At 36.6% G+C, this 22,202-nt stretch overlaps 1 protein-coding gene across 45 annotated transcripts in view; it reads right to left on the bottom strand.

Annotated features, from left to right (window-relative positions):
- ABI2 (abl interactor 2) overlaps nucleotides 1-22,202 on the bottom strand; it is a 66,176-nt gene that overhangs the window by 24,638 nt on the left and 19,336 nt on the right. For 31 of the 45 annotated variants that reach the window (XM_075711269.1, XM_075711270.1, XM_075711273.1 and 28 more), the window contains exons 2-3: nucleotides 10,546-10,713; nucleotides 2,232-2,408 (exon numbers count right to left, since the gene is read on the bottom strand). In XM_075711269.1, coding sequence (XP_075567384.1) covers nucleotides 2,232-2,408; nucleotides 10,546-10,713 — 345 coding nt within the window. The remainder of the gene's footprint in view (nucleotides 1-2,231; nucleotides 2,409-10,545; nucleotides 10,714-22,202) is intronic. The other 14 variants (XM_075711288.1, XM_075711294.1, XM_075711303.1 and 11 more) reach the window with 2 other exon arrangements.

Genomic DNA, 22,202 nt, shown 5'->3' with positions numbered 1-22,202 from the left:
TTGCCATCTTTCTCAGGGGTTGCAATGAATGCTTGCTGCATTAGCTCTTTGATTGTCCTGACAATGTATAATTCTGGTCCAAGTACTAGAGGAGAAGCCCTACAGCAGAAAAAACAGAAGGAGGACAAAGAAAGCAGACTGAGGCACCCTGATGCTAACTGGAACTTTAATACTATTTATCCAATAACTCCTGAATACTCATGTGAAGGGAAAAATGCCACAGCTCAAGCAATAAAGAGCTATAAATAGGCCAATTTAAAGCTCCTACCCTTTTTCTTTTTTTCCTCCTTGTTCTCCAGCCAGAGATCTAGTAAACTAATCTGCAGTTACTCAAGCAGAACAAAACCAACATGTTCATAAGCACAACTGGCCACTTTCTCCCCATCAGCAAGAGAGTCGTTCTTTCTTCTGTGCTGAACACAGGATTAACCTGATTGGAACAGATCTATGGGTCTTAACGTTAAGGATAGCATGATGTCAAGCTCTCTGCTTATTGTTTCACAAGTACACAATACTTTTTCATTTTCTATATAAATATAGTACATTGTAAATCTCATTTGTAAGATGTTTCAAGCATATCACAAGCATAACAAATGGATGCAAATACACATTTGAGTAGTCATCCATTTGATGAACTATGTTCTTTCAGAAGAACGTAATTCATTGCATCACAGTGAGTATTATTCTGCTACATTGAGGTAAGTGGGATACCAATTATAACGGTTTAGAGCCAGTGCTCTCAGTGCAGAGCAATTAAAAACTATTCTTTAATGGGTTCTAAAATAATCTCATTAAAACAAAAGTGATCATTAAAATATTAGCAACAGTAATCCTACAGGTTAATATGCTCCATCCATATCCAGAAGGAGTTTTGCTGACCTGCATAAATTCAAGATTTGTAAGAACTGGCAGTAGTTTTTAACACAAGACTGATAATAATTTCCTGGTCAAAACTGGAGCTATTATGCTTTTTTGTTTGGTTTGGTTTTCCAAATCAAGCTTGAAGAGTCACTTGGCTTTTTTAAATCTGTTTAGGGCAACAAACCGAGGTTGACTCTGTTGGTAAGAAATGGGGAAAAAAGACTTTCTGTTAACAAACAGGATGTTGAGAAGACATTGAGTAAAATCACTTGGGAAAGATATTTAAAATAGCACTGTTCAGAATTTGAATTTAAAGAGTTTGGTTAAACAACCTATTGCCATTTAAATGACTATCCAAACAGACAGTTCAAATTGAACAACACAGATAACCTAATGCAGTTAGGTGTCAAGCAAAAGAAATTCTGGTGTACTTTGACTGGAAGAAGCATCTTACCTTACTGCTACTTAGCAGGTTTACAGATTTGTTAGTTTGTCATGTAAAAATGACACCGCTTTGTGTTATTTACCTTTCTTCTCCTGGAACTTTAACACTGTCAGTGTTCACATTTCCGTATTTGTTCTCCTGGCAGCACAAGTTAACAATGAGCTCACACCTGCTGAGACTGTGTTTACATTCAGGATGTGCTTTTAAAAATGCATATCTAATCTCACACATGATATGACTGCTGTTGTGTACACTGATCTAACACTGGCATACAACAGCCACCAGTTGTGTCTCAGTCTGATCTTTGTCCTGAAATTCCTCCTTTTCTCCTAGTCTTAAAAGGGAGAACTAGATGGCTTCAAATTTGGCAGCAATATTCCCATTCTGAAACCCAATATGGCACAAACGTTGTAGAGAGCTCACTTTAACAAACCACATCACAGGATATGGGTATAACTGACTCTGACAGAAAGAAGAAAAGGGAGCACATAATACTTCTTATGCAAACCCTTTCTTCAGGTGAGCTTCAAAGTAAACCAGTGGCAATTACAGCTGGATCATACTTTGTGGTGCTAATTCAGGTAGAAAAGTGATGGTCATTAGCCTTTGAGTCCCCATGTATATCCCTGGCAACTGATTCAAACAATAATAGCAGCATCACACAAGTAGGCATTCAGAAGCATTTTCAAAGGTGAGACCCATAGTCTCCTCAGAAATAAGATTCAGTGGGTTTGCAAGGTTTAGAAACACTGGGGCAAGGGAACAGGAAGGGGCAACTGCAAACTGGACAGGATTCCTCTTATGTTTATAGACACACTGGCCAGGCAAGGAGAAACTGGTATGTTACCATGAAAAGCATCAGGTTATTTTGAAAATATACAAGACAATGTATTTGCAGTTTGGCTGTTTTAACAATATCACCTACCTTCACTCCATGTCCAATATCATCTAGAATTGTATAATCAATAGGTTTCCTGATGTAGCGAACTGGTCGCTCCAAGTTAGCTGGTGCAATGATTTTGTGAGTTCTTGAGGTGTTTTTGTTTGTAGTCAAGATACCAATTTCTCTTCTAGCAACTTTCTCTTTGTGAATGTCCACCGTCTACAAAAGACGCAGTGTATTTACTAACAGTGGTATGCATTTGAATACAGAGTAAGTTTAAAAAAAAACTGAATCAGTTCCAACGTTTCGAAGATCTCTGTATATCACTACACATACTTGATTACATCATCTTTGTTCAATTTACTGTTGAACTTGCCACCTCTAAACCCACACTAATAGCCACGGGTTCTTTGGGTTTTCTGTTACTCTCATTCTTTACAGTTCAGCAAAATTCCTTCTCCTTTCCATTCTTAGTAGTTCCCATTAATTTACTGTTTTATACAATTCTTTCAATTATCCTTTTTAATTTTACAATTGCTCTCTAAGCTTGTCTTTGAAATAGTCTCCAACTAGATGAAGTGTAAGGATACCTTTCCAAACCTGAAGTTTTATGACCTGAAAAAACAAATCATAAGCAGGTTTTCTTATACTGTAAAACAGTTTGCTAAACTAGAACTAGTAGTCATATGATAGAATAAAATTTCACGCAGACAAATGGACAGGGTATTTCAGTCATTACAAATTACTCATCACAAAGCAATGATTAGACTTTAGAAGGTGCTCGGTACTAATTTATCCACAATGAAGGCAGTGGTTAAGCCCAACGCCTTCACTTAGAATGTCTAAGGCCAACACTGAAAATCCCTCCCTCCACATACTACAATGAGTACCACAGGAGAATCTCTAGTGTAAGACAAAGCCCTGCTGAAAATTCATTGCCTAAAAACATGTACATGAATCTTGTTTGGTTACAAGACTAGGAAAAAGTTACGAAAAAGTCTATCTATCCCTTCCAAGAAAATAGAATCTTTTAAATCACAGTGCACAGAGTTGCTTGAATCATTTAAAACAAAAATAATTCCTTGCTCACAAAACAGCTTTCCTTACAGGAAATTTGCCAGAGCTGTGAACAAATATTTTAGCTATGGGGTAAAAAAAAGTAAGAAAACAACCAGAATCACCACCATGATGATTTCTAAACATTCATAGGATTTCTTGTTACCACTTTAGTGATTATGAATGGTACCAGAAAGACTTCTCACAGTTAGGAGACAGGCTCTGTAGTAACTAAGGAACAGGTACAAATGAGAACTCATTTTCATAACACACATTTTTTTTATTTTATTTTTCTGTGGGCAAGGATTGGGACAGTAGGGTTGGTTACACTGTTTTACACTTTTGTTTGTGCTACTGATAGAAAACAAGCAAAATGGACCATGTATTACTTTGTGCAATGATCACAACCTTTAAAACTACAAAAATAATAAAAAACCCCTAAAAAACACAACAAACAACAAAAAAACACCAATTCCAAGAAGTTGTTTCTTCACATTCTTTCCAGAGAAGAATTTCCACAAATACCAGGGGCATTATATGGAAGCTTAAATTACTATCTGTCAAGATTACCTAGTATTTCCCAGTAACATATTTTCAAATCTTGCAACTTTGCTAAAATTAAGCACTGAATACAGCTTTGTCATGTACATTTTTGCCACCTCTAGTACCACCTGCCCAGAACTGTAAGGTTTCTACTAAAGCTGCAGAGCTGTTTATTAAAACAAAGCTACAGAGAAGTGCATTATTCAAGGTCAAAATATGTTGGCAACCCTCTCTTTGGAAAGTCTGAGTTCATTGAGCGTGATTTGAAATTTAATAGGGGTAGTTAAAACTATCTGGGCAATATCCTCCATCACCCTCACAAAAACCCACCCAGATTTGGCCAATATATAAAATCTGCAGAAATTCACAGTTCATACAAGCTTAACAGAAACACATATTTCTACGACTACTTAACAATTAAACCACTCTCCAACCAATTTTGCCAAAGACCTTCCTGAAGCTTCCTGTGATTACCAGGTCTATATACCATCCCCCAATACAATCGTGCAGATCAGATCTTCACAGCTCTTACAATATAATTGACTGTACAAGGACCGGTGCAAACAGAGCACATAAACATGTTCCAGGCCAGAGTACCGGAAGTGTACCGTTCTGCAGCAGGGTAAGATTCAATAAAATTCCATCACAGGTTTTTATCCCTTATCTGTGCCAGAGCTTTGCTTTTGCAGCATAGTGGAGGAAGTTCTGGAACAAGTAGCAGTCATACCAGAGAGATTGTCTACAGAATCCTCACCTCATCTGTTGAGGAGTCAGAAAGCACATACTTTCTTGATAAGCTAACGGTATGTGATTGAAACAACTTGGAGGACAGTCTCATGTTTCACACCACTGAAGAATTCAATCTCTATGATTATTTCGATTTCATCTGTGATCTAGACATGTCACTAGAGAACTGCAGAAACATTACACTGACTCTTGTACATTGTCTTACAGGCCTCTGATACCATTTGCTAGAATGTTAGACAACCTCAGCTGCAACAGCAGCTGCACCTCAAATGCTACATGATGTTTCAAATGTACTGAAACATCAAAATCTTATGGGTCTGAATCTGGTCATTCAAAACTAGTTTATGCCTTGGATACTACACTCTCAGAGCCTTAATTTCAATCTACAAATCAAAAAGGAAGTAAAATAATTAGTGCAGCATTGGTAAGATGATTTCTTCCTTTCTCTGCATTTCAAGTGCTTGACCTCTGCAAGTTTAAAGATGTTCTTTTAGTATTTGCTTATGCAATTATCTATAAATACAATGTGAGTACAGATATCTAATGCATTTATTATTGTAGGGATGGTATCTCGGCACCATGGAAACTTGTTTCTATGAATGAAAAGTGTGGGTTTTTTAATTATTCATAGGAGTTTTGAGTACAACCAGTTTCCTTAAGGACTTTGGTGATCAGTGAGGAATGACTCCAGTAATAAACAATGAAATGCATAAAACCTAATTAAAACCTGAAGCTCATCTAATGGGAATTCTCTTGCATGATGATTCAGAACATCTCTTTTAGTCATTGCATAGCTATTCGAGGTAAGAGTATAAAAATGGCACGTAATTCTGGTACATACTCCTAAAATTGTACTGAAAAGCATTTTGCTGGCAGGTTTTTCAAAAATTTCATTTTCTTGCTTAGTAGACTACCGGAGTCATAAGATCTTAAGATACCTATAAAACAGCAGAAAGGAACACTGACGTCTTTCATTAGTAGAGAAAGGAACAAAGATTAACCTGCTACTAAAGAAAATTAAAACATTTATCCTCAACACACAAGTAATTATTGCCTCCAGTACTAGCATCAATCCCTTAAGCAAGACAGGAGAACACTAGCAGAATGTTTATTCAGCAGTTTAGAAACTTCTGTTGAGAAGTTTTTGGGGTTAGAGCTGGACTAACAAAACACCTGGCTTAGAAAGTCTGTCAGAAAAAGCAGACGGGATACACTGTGCCCTTCTATAACTTAAAACACTGTTTTCTAACAAGAAATTTCAGACTCCTGACAGCATTATTATGTATTTTTCCCCCCATAGCTCCATTACCCTTGGCAAAAGCTTTTAAATTATAGCTTGCTAGAGGTTAGGCTTATTACTATGATCTTTTTATATGCTTTCCAAGATGCCTGCAATAAGGCAACGATAGCTTAAGGGGGGAAAAAGTATACATCATTGCATTTTTTTCTATTAGGAATTTTCTGGCCATTTTGAAACATCAAGTTTCCATACTGAATTCAATAAAAATAGCCTCAAGACCTATAAAGATTGAAATAGAAAAAACATTAAATAATTTCTGGGATTCCAAAGTTAACACTATTTACCACTCACTGAACGCCGAGTTTTGAGAAATAGTCTCTTCTACCTATAAGTGAAATTTCTTGAAGTATTAAGTTAGCACTTGTGCTTATTTTGGCTGGGATACAGTTAATTTTCTTCACAGTAGCTAGTATGGGGCTATGTTTTGGATTTGTGCTGGAAACAGTGTTGATAACACAGGGTTGTTTTTCTTACTGCTGAGCAGTGCTTACACAGAGTCAAAGCCTTTTCTGCTCCTCACCCCACCCCACCAGTGAGTAGGCTGGGGGTGCACAAGAAGTTGGGAGGCGACACAGCCGGGACAGCTGACCCCAACGGACCAAAGGGATATCCCACAGCATATGATGTCATGGATCAGCATATAAAGCTGTGGGGAGGTTGGTGGGGGGCCACTGCTTGGGGACTGGCTGGGCATTGGTCAGTTGGTGGTAAGCAATTGTTTTCATTTGAATCACTTCTTTTCCTTGGGTTTTATTTCTCTCTCTTTGTTATTTTCCTTTTCATTACAGTTTATTATTATTGTTGTATTTCCATTATTAAACTATTTTTACCTCAACCCACAAGTTTTCTCACTTCCACCCTTCTGATTCTCTCCCCACAACCTGCGGGGGCAGAGTGAGCGAGCAGCTGTGTGGTGCTTAGTTGCTGGCTGGGGTTAAACCACAACAGCACTTTGAAAGTCTAAACTGAAGTTAAATTTCAGAAATAAAAGTCTCCAGAAGCCTTGATTTCTTCAAAAACATTTTCTTCTTCAAAACATTCTACTTTAAACTATCAATTTATTGTCAGCCTGTTAGCCTGGACTTTTAAAATTCAGTTTTAAAAAAATCTTAGAAGAAAACATTGCTTAAATATAGTGTTGCTGGGCTTTCTTTTTTTTTAAATTCTAATTTGATAGAATTTAAACAAACTAATTGCAAATTACCTTGAAAACTGGATTATTACTTTAAAATGAGTAACTGTCTAATTTTGACATTAGAAATGTGACATTAATTGCCTCAACTCAAGTTGTATGTAATTTATACACAAAGAAAGAGGTCATAATGATACAAAAATGCTGAAAAGCTACTTGCTCAATAAATGGGTAATATATACTGTGGAAAATTAGACTTGCATTACCATTTTTGAAAGAGTTGGCTATTCTTATAACTTGCAAGAATAAGACAACTGAAAATGGTTACAAACCTTTACTGACTTATCAATGGAAGGTCCAAGTGAACTTCCCTGCAGAGACCAACCAGCTCACACATGTTGCTACAGTTCAGCTAAGCAACACATGCTGACTAAAGAGAAGTTCAAGTCTGCAGTCTATTCAATACCTATTCTCAGCCAGTATCATGGGAATCAGATTCCATAAGAAGAGGATGAAGCAGATTTCTCCATCATGCAGTGCCATTGGAAGTAACTCATCACTATCACTCATCTTTGTGGTAACACGCTTGTTTACATAATTAGCAGCAGAGAAGAGTTTTAAAGATGACCTTGCTAACTAAGAGTATTCTATAACTAAACCTGAAAAAATACTTCTCATCATACAAATATTAAAACCTGAAAATCTTCCAGATTAATTTAAAGAATTTGGACTTTAGCAACATTTCACAGTGTCTGCTAACTTGAAAACTTTAACACAATTTTTTAACATGTAAAAGTATTTATACAGATGATCTGTACTTAGGATTTAAATTTTCAGCCAAATACAAAACCACTGCCTATCATCTAGTTCTAGACAAGGTTCAAGAAGGCAAATAAGAATAGATTCATCAGCTTTCAGACCAAATCAAAGTAATCCTAAATTTTAAACCAATAGTATTTAATCACTTGCATAAAAATAGTTTCAATAGTAACAATTTCCTTATTCAGGACCTATATATAATCTGAAAAGCCACAAATGATTATCATCTTCCTTTTCAGCTCTTTGATTAAGTTGGCATTTAGAAGGAAACATAGAAAGTCATACATATTGGCATTCTGTCAATGAACAGAGAACTAGAATATTTTATCTTGTAAAGTTAATCACGTCTCTTCCAGTTTGAGCTACACTTGAACAAAAAAAGCACTTCTGAAACAGTTTTCTTACTAAGAGCCAAATGATTTTGCTCCCTTCTTTGGAGAATACATGGAATTCCAAATCAGAATTAAAAGCAGGATTATGCATCCAGATATCATAATTTGCATTAGTGTTTTCTAAACTTAAATATCAATACCTACTGACCAAAGCATTAATGCAATAATGCACTGGAAGCAGATCGTAATTACTAACCTGGTTTCTGTTCTATGTTACTGACATCATTTCATGTCAGACTGACTGAAATCATAATTTGGCAATGAGGTATTATACCATGAGGCATTTTAAGTGGTACTAGAAACAGTCCACTAAACTTTACACCAAACATAAAAAAAGACCAAGGAAGTCTGCGGGTTAGGCTTGTTCCAGGAGCAGTATAATCAAATTTCCTGAAAAGAAATTATTTATTACATTTACACTGTCACATATTACACTGTGACAAAATAAATTCATTTTTTGAAGAACAATAACCACTGAAATTAAGACAGATAATACAACTATCTACAACATTGGTATCATGGGATGAAGCCATTTCTGAACATACTGAATTCTACTTAATAAAGCTCCTTGGATCAACACACTTTGTGTATGTTATTTCCAAAATTCAAATACTGTCTGCTCCTGACATAATTTCTTCCATGAAGATTTGGGGAGCATCCTACATATAGATGATGCAGACTCAAAAAAACCAAACCAAAGCAAAACAAAAAAAACAAACCTCAACTTCCAATTTTAGAGCAATTTTTAAAAAAAAATGTACCTTATTTTCGTTGTTCAAGTGCAGCCTATGAATTTTGGCAGATACATCTTCATTAGGTGTTAGGCACTGGTAATTAAATAACTAGCCATTTTGTATAAATGCCAAAGACAATCTAACCTAGCATCTCAATCTGCATAAATCTCAGCTTCTCAGAATGAAAAAATTTAAAATGCTATGGCCCTTTCCCCAAAAGCTACTTTACAGAAACTATGAAAAAATGAACTTTCCACTTCTATAAAAAGCAAAATCCAGTGAATCCTTAATAGTTTTATTCATATACTGTCTTTTGTGTCAGGGTCTCAAATAGTTGAAATACTTGTCAGCTGGCACTAGCCAGTCAAGAAGCACATACGTACACACACAAGCACACACACAAATATATACACACACAGAGGAATTTGTGACATTTGCTGGAGGAAAAAATGAATTGACTTCTCCATGGATTAACAAGAGCATGTAGCAGAAGAAATCAAACTTCTCAGCTTATTTTTCAGGATGCAGTTGCATGACATAACTGAGGCAATCTAATAGCGTATTACTACCAGAAGGGAAAATCCTCCCCACCCCTTCCTTTGCACCTCTCTGAAATTCATCTGACCCCTCAGTGAGCCAATTCAGCCCATTAAGCTAGCATAAAATTATTCACTTCTTTTGCTGGTTCAAACCTCTACTACCTTAGCAACACTTTCAGCACCAGCAAGTGAACAGACCAGCTCCATCTGCTTATTTCCTACCTTACGCAGCTCCTACTTTCAAATGTCTTTCTAAATACCACAATATTCTTTATTTTAATTTATGACTTTATCACATGGAGATCAAGAAACCCTAGCAGCCAAAATGTATTGATCAAATAAGATACAGATTATTCCATAAGGATGCCAACCAACTCTCCAGTAACAGAAAAACAGCAAGTGCTGTATCATTGCTCTTAATTTCTCTTTTAATCCATCATTGGCATGTAAACCTCCAATAAATCTATCATCCATCCTCAGCCCATTCTGGTAGTCAAAATTCTCTCATCAGTGTGGTGATGGCACACGGGTTCCTGACAAGAGTAGCTTAGCTTATCGCTGCTCAGAAAAACTGCAAACAATGGCAGGAGTTCTGCAGCCATACAGAAACTTGAAACATTAATTTTGCCTTCTGTTCATGTTCATGTCATTGCAAAGTACATTTTATTAAGAAAAGCCAGGAGCAAACTACTTTTGTCATCTATGCTACTGGCATCATTAGATGCCAGTATTGCAGCAACAGGAGAAGTAAAAAGATGAGTTGGAAAGCTTAATCTGTCCCTTAACATAATATTCTGATTTTCCCATTAGCGATTTTTCTGTGCTTTTCACTTATGCAGAATGGACCCCTCTCCAAACAATAAACTGGCCAAGAATACATTGAATCTTTCATCCTATGTAAAATGCTCACACTAACGCAGATATACAATCACATAGTAAGACCCATTTCCAGAATTAATATGAGAAGAAATGCATCCTTCTGTTTTAAATGTGACTATTTTTCTCATTCACAAGATGTCAGGTGAGAGTTTTACTTGCTGTGTACTTTCAGGAACAAAGAGGGAAAAAAAAAAAAAACAGGAAAAAAGTCTCACTTGTGAAATATGGTTGATTGAAGATTCCATACGTCGAAGTTGGGATGCCTGGATATCCAGCATTTGGAGAACATTGTTGGCCAAAGTGTTGATCAGATAGGCTACGCTTGCTAATGACTGGGTTGTGTAGGCTTTGGTTTCTTCCAGGGCTCGCTGCTTATCTGCTGACTAAAAGCAGAAATAAAAGGTTTATTTAGTAGTCTCTCACACAAAGATTCTTGGAATGAACTCCTTTTGCCTGTCTTTAAAGGACAAAGAATTATACAAGTCAAACTAATTTTACATCCAAGTTACTGTTTCTCCTCCTTTCCATTAATTCCACAAAAGATACTAAACTTTGTATTTTAAGAGTTTCTATACTTTATAAAAAGAATTAAGCTAGTATACAACATGCTTATCTTTTCTTGAAATACTTAAAGTGCAACTTTTTATACTGTATTTGAGCAATAAACTTTAAAAGCACTCCAAGATACTTGTTCTTCTGTTCTTCTAAACTTTGTATTTCAATTAGATCTCACAACAGCCTGCAAGGATCCGCCAAATACCATATTCCTCATCCCTCCCAATTATTTAGACTTCATTAATGCCACAAATGGTCGTTCACAGCGAATGAACTACAATTACTCCCTAAAAATGGTAGCTGAATAAAACGTGAGAGGAATCATTTTTAAAAAGAACAAGTCCGTGTTTTCTTTTTTTTGTGCTTTTTCACAGTCAGCATTTTCTTCTATGAAGAATTAGTGTGATCCATTTTTCTAGTACTAGAGCACCTAAAAATATATAGGCTATCAAGCCAGAAGACATCCATTAGAAGTTTTAAAACATACACACATTTCAAACAACATTAAAAATAATAAGCTAAGAGTACAGTTGTCAGGGTTCTGTGTTTCTCCTTGAATAATAGTTAACATCACTAAGATCTAATTCAGTACAAAGAATACAGATTAAAGCACTGGTAAAACATACAGTTAAGATGCTAAGAAACTTTCAGCTTCCAAGGCTTTGGAATACACTGAATTTCACTTTTAGGTGATCTTTAGCCACCTCACAGGCTGATGGTGCTGTTTCTAAAGCAACAGTTGACAACTGTTCTCTACTCCCACCTGCCATTACAGTACTGTATGTCATAATTTCCTTTCCTTTATATATTATTCACAGAGGTTGGGTATCAAGATTCAAGAAATGTGCTTTTATTAGAGGGGAATACAAAGTCATTCTATGTCTTTCAGCACAAGCTGAATCTACCATCCATTTTATTATATGTACTTTTGGAAACTCCAAAAGTAAGCATATCTCTATTTCATGAAAATAATTCTTCCAGCCCAAGATATTTCCTGAGACCTTGTAGTAAGACTCTTAAAAGAAGATTGGTAGCTTTCAAGAAAAAAAAACAAACCCACACATGTAAACACAGACACAGAACCACAATTAAACGCTCACATGAAAGATACTTTTTCTTTTCTGGCAACCTCTCCTGCGTTCACAAACAACAATGGTAACTTGGTTGGCCTGTCAGCACTCCTTCTTGCAGGCCACTCTGGTACCACTTCCTAGTCTGCTTCTAGAAAGGAGGATAGCAGTAGCTGCTGTTCAGCCATACAAGAGCTGCCACGATGGTGCAGGCGGGGAGGAATGCTGTAGAAGGTAAGCATTCCTGCCTGGCTGTTTCTTTCCCACGCAGCAGACAACACCAGACCCAGCAGCAGAAGGAACCGAAAATTTTAGGAGACAGCTTCTCAGGGAACAGTATGATGATGTTCCCCAACAGAGCACACTTGTAAAGGCTGCCTTATATCCAGCTATGAAGAAGTTAGATAAATGCTATCCCCAGACCCAGTTTAAGAACTCATGACTTTTAGCCAGCTGGATAGCATGTCTTATATAAAAGAGCTCCAAACTCAGCTTAAGGACTCCCAAATGAAGGAATACAGAGCTCTTTGCCTCTACTCTCACACTGTTGGCTTATAAATGCACTCTTTTCTTTCCCTCTCCCTACTCATAACCTCAGCTCAGTCTGCAAATATCACTACAGCAGGCATACATACCACCGGACACTTTCATAGCTATTCAAACAATTTCTGAATGGCAATAATAAAAATGACCAGAAGCTTGCCAGTTTTGCTCTGCAGCTGCTGATGATGTCTATTTATAGAAGCAGAAACTGCTGATTTACATTAGCACACTGTACATCCAGAATAGCTGAGTAGAAGCCAGCAAACACAGTATTTTTTCATTAATAGCCGAAGTGTTTGAGGACAAAAGGAAAACAATCTAACATTTTAGAAATTATAAGCCTCTGCTACAGTTTTACTGCTGAAAGAAGCACAAATATGATACGTGTTCAGAGCTACTCCTTACACTTATGTAACCTAATAGCTAAATTCAAGTCACCCCCATTCGCACCAGTTCAAACCAACAAGGAACTGGCTTCTCAATGTTCAAACACATTAAAAATTTCATAAAACAACAATCTTATAAACACATTTGGAACTGCACAAAAACCCTTTTGATTGAGAGGTCTAGTTTGTGTATTTGGCTGATAACCTGAACAACTATGATTTGCTCTGCATGCCTTTATACAGAGCCCAAAATTCTCTGAAGCAAACTCCACTCATGCTTGGCACAGCAAAATTAAGGTTTGAACTTTCTCCCTGTACGCTAAAAGATGCAGAATGTGTTGAAATTTCAAATTAAAATTACTATTTGAACCAACTATTGTCATGCCATTTCACAACAACAACAAAATTAATTAATGACAACATTTTAAAATAATCAAGTTTACCCTAAAAACTTCGAAGAGATGAAAACTTGGGTCTCACACAACAACTAGGAAAAACAGTCTGGAATACTTATAGCAAATCTAAAGTTCCCCTGTAGAGATGTAATAACAAACATCAGTTAAAATTTAACTTGAAATGATAAGTTGTGTTTAGCATGAAATTTAACTTTTTAATTTGGCAAGTAGATTTCCAGAGATGGTGTCTTTTCATATGCTCCTATGTAACAAGCTCCCCGTGCATACTCCCGATGGACATCAAATTGTATTGCTTACAACTACTGTCATGCTCAAACCTAGCAACGGATTTAGACAACTAAATGGTACACTGATAACTATCTGAGTATGTAACTATGTAACTAAAGGGATTTCTGCAGATAAGCTCATGGTTTCAAGTTATCAGTAAAGCAAATTCAAACATAACCCTCATCAGACTAAGATCTGATACTCTGATCTTCAGAACACCAAAATACAAGCTTCATGCCTGACTGTATGGCAGGCAAAAAGTTATTTCAATATCCACACCTACCAAAATTCTCTAGAGAAAGATAAAAATACTAATTTGGCCCTAATCAAACTGATAGCCTCTCTACAGTAGTTTCAGTGACCTATGGAATACTGTTTCTATCTAGAATATTGAAAACAAGAGAAACATACTCTGCTATGTTCATTGTAACAAAATGAAGACTCATTATCATGAATACTTAAGGCTATTAACCAGAGTCCTTGAAGCCCTTCAGTTCTCAGAAACATTGCAGTCAGCATGATCGAGACCTGGTAGCAAGTATGTTTTCAGTGCCCTGACCTAAATTAAATGCCATGAAACAGACCACTGAATAGCTCTCCGTTTTAAAGTTTTTAAATATCTTTAATCTAGCACTCATGCACATAAAATTCTGCATGGCTATGAAAAAAATGGACATCATAACATCTATACACACACCACTCTTAGGGAAGCAATGGTTCTAACAGATCAGCTTGAGCTGTACTTTTTTTAAAATTGATATTACATTTAAGAAATCAAAGCCATTGTTCAACCAGTAAGTCTTCTACAACACTGCCAGCATAGGCAGCCTCTCATTCCTAACCCTAACCCTAATCCATTCAGTTGTGACAGTACTGTATTTGTAGGGCTGCATGGTGGATTAAGTACCTAATCTAGTTTACAAATAACCTAAGAAACAAATGGTTATTTTAAACTCCAATCAATTCCATTATCTTCCCTGCCATGCAAACTTGGAAACACTTGCACTAGAAAAACTAAGCAGATGCCACAAAGGAAGATCAAATCATGTTTGCTGAATTATGGTTTGAGCAACTAATCATGTTATGGAGACTCAAGTCCTAGTTTCATCAGCAGTACCTGCGGAAGTAGAGGTCCCCGACACAAACTGCACAGTCCCTTTGCTGTAGTGAATTAGACCAGGAGGGGAGTCCCAAATGAAAATTATCTGATCCATAAACCAAATTATGAGTCTTCCCTCATCCAAACCACTGCATAGCCACAGAAGCACAAGGAAGTGCACAATCAAGAGTAAGGAGGAAAGAACTATCCAGAGTTGCTCTGCTTGCTAGAGAAAAGGACAAGTACTAGAAAGTATACGTAATTGCAGTTTTGCCAGCCCTCCACTACCTATAATTTTTTTCATGACACCTGTGCACAGTACCTCATTTGTTTCCCTTAACATTTTTCCATTAACTGTGTTAAGAATGCTGCTGCATCTCCACCTCTTAAACTCCCAGCTTCAATTTTTGAAACAATGTTAAGACGATACTTGCGCATCACAGCTGGATCATCTTCACAGCCTTAAAAAAGATAAAATGTTTGGATCATTGATGTCTTCTGTGCCCATGTTATCAAATTTACACGCAGCAGCTTAGCATCTATTCTGTTTATCATTTTTCTCCACACAATGTACACATCAGGTGGTCCACGCTGAGTCACAAAGCAGCATCCTCTTCTCCTGCTCTCAGCAGTAAGCAAGAGCACCATTTTAACTCACCACAGAGAGCTTATGTGATGTTCCTGCCAGCCATACATGGGGCAAGAATGGTGTCAGCTACTATTGGGAGAGGCTGCCTCTGCTGCAGCAGGAAATGGTACCCCATGCACCTAAACACAGCAGCAGCCATTGCTCTGCCCAGCTCTCCCCTGGAGAATGTTTTCCATTTGTAGGAAGCACCCACTACTAAAACAGTTGTTTCGCCTCCTCCAGGAAACAAACCAAAGCAAAACTACAGACTACATGGAAATATTTCACAGGATGGATCCAGTCTGAGCGCTACAACATAGACTACAGTGACTACTCCATACAAAGCTGGGCTTTTAGATAACAGGAGCAGATCAAAGTCATTCAAGTCAGATACAAATGCACAGACTTCAAATTCAGTCAGAAAAGGCATGTATTACATACACAGTGCAATAGGATATGCTTGCTTTCAGACACTGGAGAAATATTAACAGTTTTCACTTCCACACGCCCAAAAAAGATGGACACTAAGTCTAATGCAGCTCAGGAATGATGACACAAATGTTCACCTGAAAATATTTTGTATTAGATTGTATAATCCAAATTGCTAGCATTAGAAAGGATGTGCAATTCAACATGCACTACATACAGAGATGACTACTTTTCATGTCAGGATGCAGAGCCTAGGCATCACTTTTTCTAGCCACTCTGAAAGTTCCATTTACATCGTACAATTACATTACCAGATTTGAAAACGGCCTGGACTGCTGACTATGTAAGATATCCTTTTACTTTAGGAATTAAACCTCTCAATGTTTTTTCTCCTGCCCAAGGAAATACAAACTTTTGTATTTATACAGGCAATATAAAAACAAATTACAAAGAAGAAAAAATTATATTGAATGGAGAGCGTGGGGCAGATGAGAGAATAAAACATTCAGTAAGATATGCAAAGTGCCAAAATAATTTGGCTATATGAATAGTAAAAGGAAATCTTACATGCATATGAAGCACGAAAAGCAGGGCTAGAAAGAAAACGAGAATTTAATGCATTCTCCCACCCCAAAGTGAGATCAGCCAGAACATAGTGATAAAGTCTGTTATGCCACTGTTAAGAACTTGAACAATTTTGTACAAAAAGACAGCTATTAATACAGAAAGAAATAATACAAGGGAACAAATGATGGAGGCAACATGAGCACTACAGCAAGATTTACAGAATATCAGTCCAACTAGATGAAAGAAGAAATGCAACCAAGAGAAAAATTAGAAGAAAAGGAAAGACTTCAAAGATAACATGTTAAAAAAGAAAAATACAGCTCTTACAAATTGGAAAGATCTAATTAAGAGAGGTCTGAAAGTGGTACATCAGAGGAAGCCCTAAAAGCTGCTGGCAGTTTAGTTGGTTATTGTAGCTAGGTTTCTTTCCTGCTCTAGTTCTAAAAAAAATTTCTTATTTAACCACCAGTCTTCACCAACTTGGAAGTTCAAAGTTTTCAACTGGGCTAACAAAACTTACACAACAAATTCTATCAGATGAGCCAAAAAGTCTGGACCTATGAATTGATAAAGAAATTGTGTTTCTTATTACAGAAGATTAAACACAAGTTGTTGCCTTTGATATCGATATGACAAAAAAAAAATTCTTGCAAGATTAATACTTAGTGTTGAATTGAGAAGGACAAAAAAAGAAAGCTTTTAATTCCTGAGCCGACTATCACTCAGAACTAGCCTAAACGTAAAAATATCTTAGAAAAAAAGAGTTCTGAATGGAAAAATCTCAGTTCATACTCAAATCAACTCTTCAGCATACAACGCATTTACGCAGTAATATTTAGGTGTTAAAGTGAAAGCTGACGTTATACAGTTTGACACCGGACTAATTAACCTGAAAGGTGCGTCCAGAATCTAACAATCACTTCCCCAACATATACATAACTTGCTTTTGTTCAAACCAGTACTTTTTAGTGAAACAAAACTCATATTTAATATGTGACAAAAAAGTAATAATGACATTTTAAGAATGAGACAGAAGATTAGTTTCATTTAATCAATCTAACAGTTGTTTCTTCTGATTACTGTTAATATAAACCCAAGCAGGCATTTGTCTAAGACCAGCAAGCAAAACCCCTCAGCTTTCTGTTGAGGTTGCATCGGCTTCAAGAAGCCTCAAGAACAAAAGCTGCATGCCACAGAGTTCAACAAACTTGTGTTATTCAGTACAAAATGTGCCCAACTGCAATACTGACAAAGCACACTTCAGTTTTCCTGTGAAAAATATAAGATTGAGCTCTTATATCATCCTTTGCATTTTATTTGTTGCTGAATTCCTTGAAGTTACTGAAAGCCTCATACATAATTAAATATTTTACACATTTATTCAACTGCACAGATGGTATTTGCTTAGCCCATCCAAGTGCTTTTCTGAGGTCCTTTCGTAAGCTAGAAAAAATGATTGCGAAGAAAACTGAGCATCATTACCCAATAATTATGCCAAAATCATGCCAAAAAGTTACATAACTGCCAGCAAAAAATACAATAGCTTTCTGTTTTATCAAACTGCCTCATTAAATACTTACTTGCTAAAGAATATCTCTTAGTCCTTCTTCACCACCAGAACCACTTATTCTCAGCATGAAAAACATGTACCATACGATTCATTAAGTCGTTGGTCTATAACATGCAGGTGAAACAAGCATGAAAAAGCAGAAGCAATCACTGACATGTTAGAAGGAAATGAGATCTCCCAGAGCTCCTGAAAAAATAAATGCCATAGAACTACCAGAAAACCTCAAAATTTCCCTTTCAGATGTGCAGGAGGATCCATGTAGTCTATTAGTACACTGAACACAGGGGGAAACCCAGTCTGCCTGTTCTTTAGTACAACCAGAGCTCCAAAGTACTTGGAGTTGGCAGTAGATTTTTTTTTTGTTCTCTGTCAATTGTAATACTGTAGTCTCAAAACTACTCATCTCTACATGTAAACATTTTTCTCTACATAACTGCTTATTCCTGTAATTATTGCTGTTATCATTATTTTAGGAAGCAGGAGGGCTAGCTTGATCGCCTCATGACCCTACTCAAATGTATACACATTTATTTTAAAATTAAGTAGAGCTGGTAGTCAACTTGCCCATTTACATGTACTCTACACCCTAAACATTATGAATTAAGCAAACGTTAAGAAACATAAGCAAACAACATTTCAGATACGAATGGGAAACAGTTCTTCACACATACCCTTCCACAAACCCACTGGTAAGTTCTCCAACAAGCTTCTATCATTCTGTATTCAAAAGAATACACAAGCAGCAAGATGCACCGAGACCACGAAACAGCAAAAGCAACAAGATTAATAGGACTGTTTTGGCATACAACTTAGTAAAAACGGTAGCTCTGGACTTTGGAGACAGAATCTTTGACTTCCACAATAGTGTTAACACGACCTTACCTGGACAGCTAACCATAATTAAAGTAACCTGCTCAACAACTTTTTGTCCCATCTGTGAAGAACGGCACATGTTAGTCTCCTAGTGACATGACTCCTTTTTCTACTAGTGAACTACTCTCAGGAGTGACAATACACAATGCAAGAATCAGCACTACAATGAAACTTGAGTTGTGGGTGGACCATCCAGACACAGACAGAGGTTACAGTCAGGCACCTAAACCACCCCACCTTATAAATATCTGCCCAACTGAAAAGTACATTTCTTCACAATTGCATCCAAAGTCTCTACTCGACACCTAAATGAAAGCATTTAACTTGCTGTTCATGCGTAGCGCTTTCAAAATTTAAACACCTCTAAATGTGAAGTTACTGAAGTAAACTCTTCTGAATACAACTCAAAAGAAATGGGATTAGGACTACTCTCACAGTACTGTGAATTCTGTATATTCTAAATATAATCACATCACCTTTTGAGCTGAGATCACACAGTAATCTAAGCACAGAAATCAACAAAGATGTATAAGGAACTTTGGCATTTAGGCTAAACATTATCATTACCAGTTTTAGAATTAAGAATGCATAAAAACTATCATTAGATTTTATAATTCAAACAACGTTCAAATAGCAAGCAATAAATGTGATATTTAAAAAAGAAAAGCCAAATGCAAGGTTAATTGCATTCATCATATTCCACTGATATGAATATAAATATAAATAAGGTTATTTCCATTTTTATAATTAAATTATTATTATAATTTAGGTTAATTTATCTGCATACTAATAACAAGCATGCTAGCTGAGGAATATAGTCTTAGTATTCGTACTTTTGTGAAGTCTTTGGCATCAGGTTGTTCTGGTTTTCAGATTACTAAAAAACTGTAACGATGCACTAAATATCACTACAATTTCTTGATCATAAGTGTGACTTCCTAATTTTTAAGCCAGCTGAAACTCAGCATCAATAACCCACTGCAGTGAATATCAGGTCATTCGCATTAAGTTGAAGTCTTTTGTTTTCGTTGCAGTTGATTAATTTGATATTTTCTTTTCTGTGCTGAGCCTCAAAATGTAGCTTTGATTAACACCTAGGAAAGCTACCTTTCAAAGAAAAAATATACATGACACCTAACCCCCTAAATGGAAAAGCAACTTTTTAAAATATATACTGCATTCAAGACTGCCAGTGAGGACAAAACTAACTTACTGGTTTGAAATCTGACAAGAGTATCAGTCTACTGCACCCAAAAGAAAAAGTTAACAAATGATAGCTGGGGACAAGCACAGCTTCCCTGACAACTAATCACTTGCAACACTGTTTTCATGCTGCCAGCATCATTGCCACAAATCTGTGATCCATTTCCCTTAACTGCCACCAGGATCAAACTTAGTACTTTTATTTCCATACATTCACAAGAACAGATGACCAGTTTTCACATGCAAACGTCCTGCTCACCAGAACTGGCAAGTTCCTATTCTTTGAAAGCAGAGCCAAAGTCCTGCTTATGCAAAAAAAAAAAAAACCAAACCCAAAACCCACAGCATGCTGCATTCACATAAACCTACTAGACAACGTTATAATAAAGTTTGTTCACACATAAATAATATAGTGAAAAATGATAGATCACAAGAAGCTGAACAGCATGATAGCATACAAATATATTTGCACCTGAAATGTAGTTAACATAGTTATATCGTTACTCATCACTGCTTTACAGCATCAGATGTAGCTCTTGCTTGAGAAGCAAGCAGCAGCAAGAGAAACCTATTCCCCCTGTGCATTTAAGACTCACTGCTCATTCTGTTAATCAATGCCGGCTTCACCTTACTCTGTTAGCTCTTCTGCAGTAACACAGCTGAGAGAAGTGGATCATTTTCTAGTTCATACAACAATGTAATTATTATTAGAGTTCCAAATACAAGGCCAATTTTGGCTTTAATACCAGTACAAAATCAACATATTTGTGGCCATAAGAGACTACACCAATACAAATCTGCTGAACAAAGAACTTCAGAAACAGCAAAGATCCGCAGGCTTTACTCTACTATCTCATGTGCCTGCTGTTCTACAATTCTTCATTCACCAAGGATCTCTGAGTGTAAAGGTAAAAATCATTGATTAATTCAATTCAACTCAAATTTTCTTTAACAGCTACTTGATAAAAATAAAACAAGTCATTGCAGCATTTGCAAAAGTTACTTTTCAGATGCAAAGCAGCTTTCAGAAGTTAGAACAAACTACAATCATATAGTAATTACATTCTGCTTACAAAAAATGTTATTTGCACCAATTGTTTTCCCCTTAGCAATATTAGATGAACACATTTTCTCTCCCTCTCTCTCAAGAAATCTTACAAAACCTACCATTTCTAAGAAAGGATGTCTATTTCAGCTTCCCCAAACATTATACAGTCAGAGGGGTTTATGTAACATTTGAGTTATTTCCCAACTTTGCCAGTTTCTTTGTTCCACTATAAATTTTCAATTCATTACATAGCAATGACTGAGGCCAACTAAGGGCTTTAATTTAGAATCACAGGCAGAGTTATCTGTGGCAGTAGAAGCAGGTTCTGCTTCCAAGTGTCCACTGCCAGACATTACAATCTCATAGCAAGAAAAGCTAAGTAGGTCGTGCAGCCAGGTCATCCACCATCACAGTTTATAGCCTAATGTACTAATGTAATTAGTCAGGTGGCAGGACAGCTTGTAATTGCCAGAGTGTAATTGCAGCATATAAGGGGAAGATATACACCCTAGGCTCAGCCAATAGCTCCCAAAAGAGAGGCAGACAAATTTGGAGATGACACCCGCATCAGTTATCACAGCTCCATCAAGCTGCTGTTAAGCTGTGTTGCAGAGTCCCATTTCACTAGGCACTGTAAAAAGGAGTAAGGTAGCCCAAGGAACACAAGCTGTTCGAAAGCCTTTGCTCTCTGTCCACAACAAATACAATCCTGTTATCCTTAGAATTCTTCCCACATTGCCAAGCCAACTAACACAAGTCTTTCAATTGCCATTCACTGTCCCTACTTCCTCACATGAGCACACCCCAAAATTTTATCATTCTAGAAGTTATTATATTTTAAATTAGCTACCTTTGATAACTATGGCTAAAAAAAAAGCTTTAAGAGAAACAAAGTGGCATAGCTACCAGGAAACAGGAGTATGCCATTTCAAAGATCGTAGATAGAGGAGAGGGCTTAAACTAACTGGGGGCAGGAATTTGCATAATCACTCTTCCATTTCTAGGAAATAACCACACTTAGATTACACAAATCCCTTCACAGTGATCAGTTAACTCTAAATTTGAAATTATTCTTACTTGGCACTTTTTAAAGCTGCTGCCAATTCAGACATACTGAAAGGAACAAACTGTCTTCAGAAACGTGCCCACAATCTGACAAAACAAAAAAAAAAATTCTTTTATTTCGTATAAAAAAGTAAAAATCAAAATAAGAAACCT

The sequence above is a fragment of the Pelecanus crispus genome, chromosome 5 (genome assembly GCF_030463565.1).
Source record: "Pelecanus crispus isolate bPelCri1 chromosome 5, bPelCri1.pri, whole genome shotgun sequence".
Taxonomy (NCBI): domain Eukaryota; kingdom Metazoa; phylum Chordata; class Aves; order Pelecaniformes; family Pelecanidae; genus Pelecanus; species Pelecanus crispus.
Note: the sequence above shows the minus strand (reverse complement) of the source record. Positions and strands in the feature narration are given on the sequence as shown.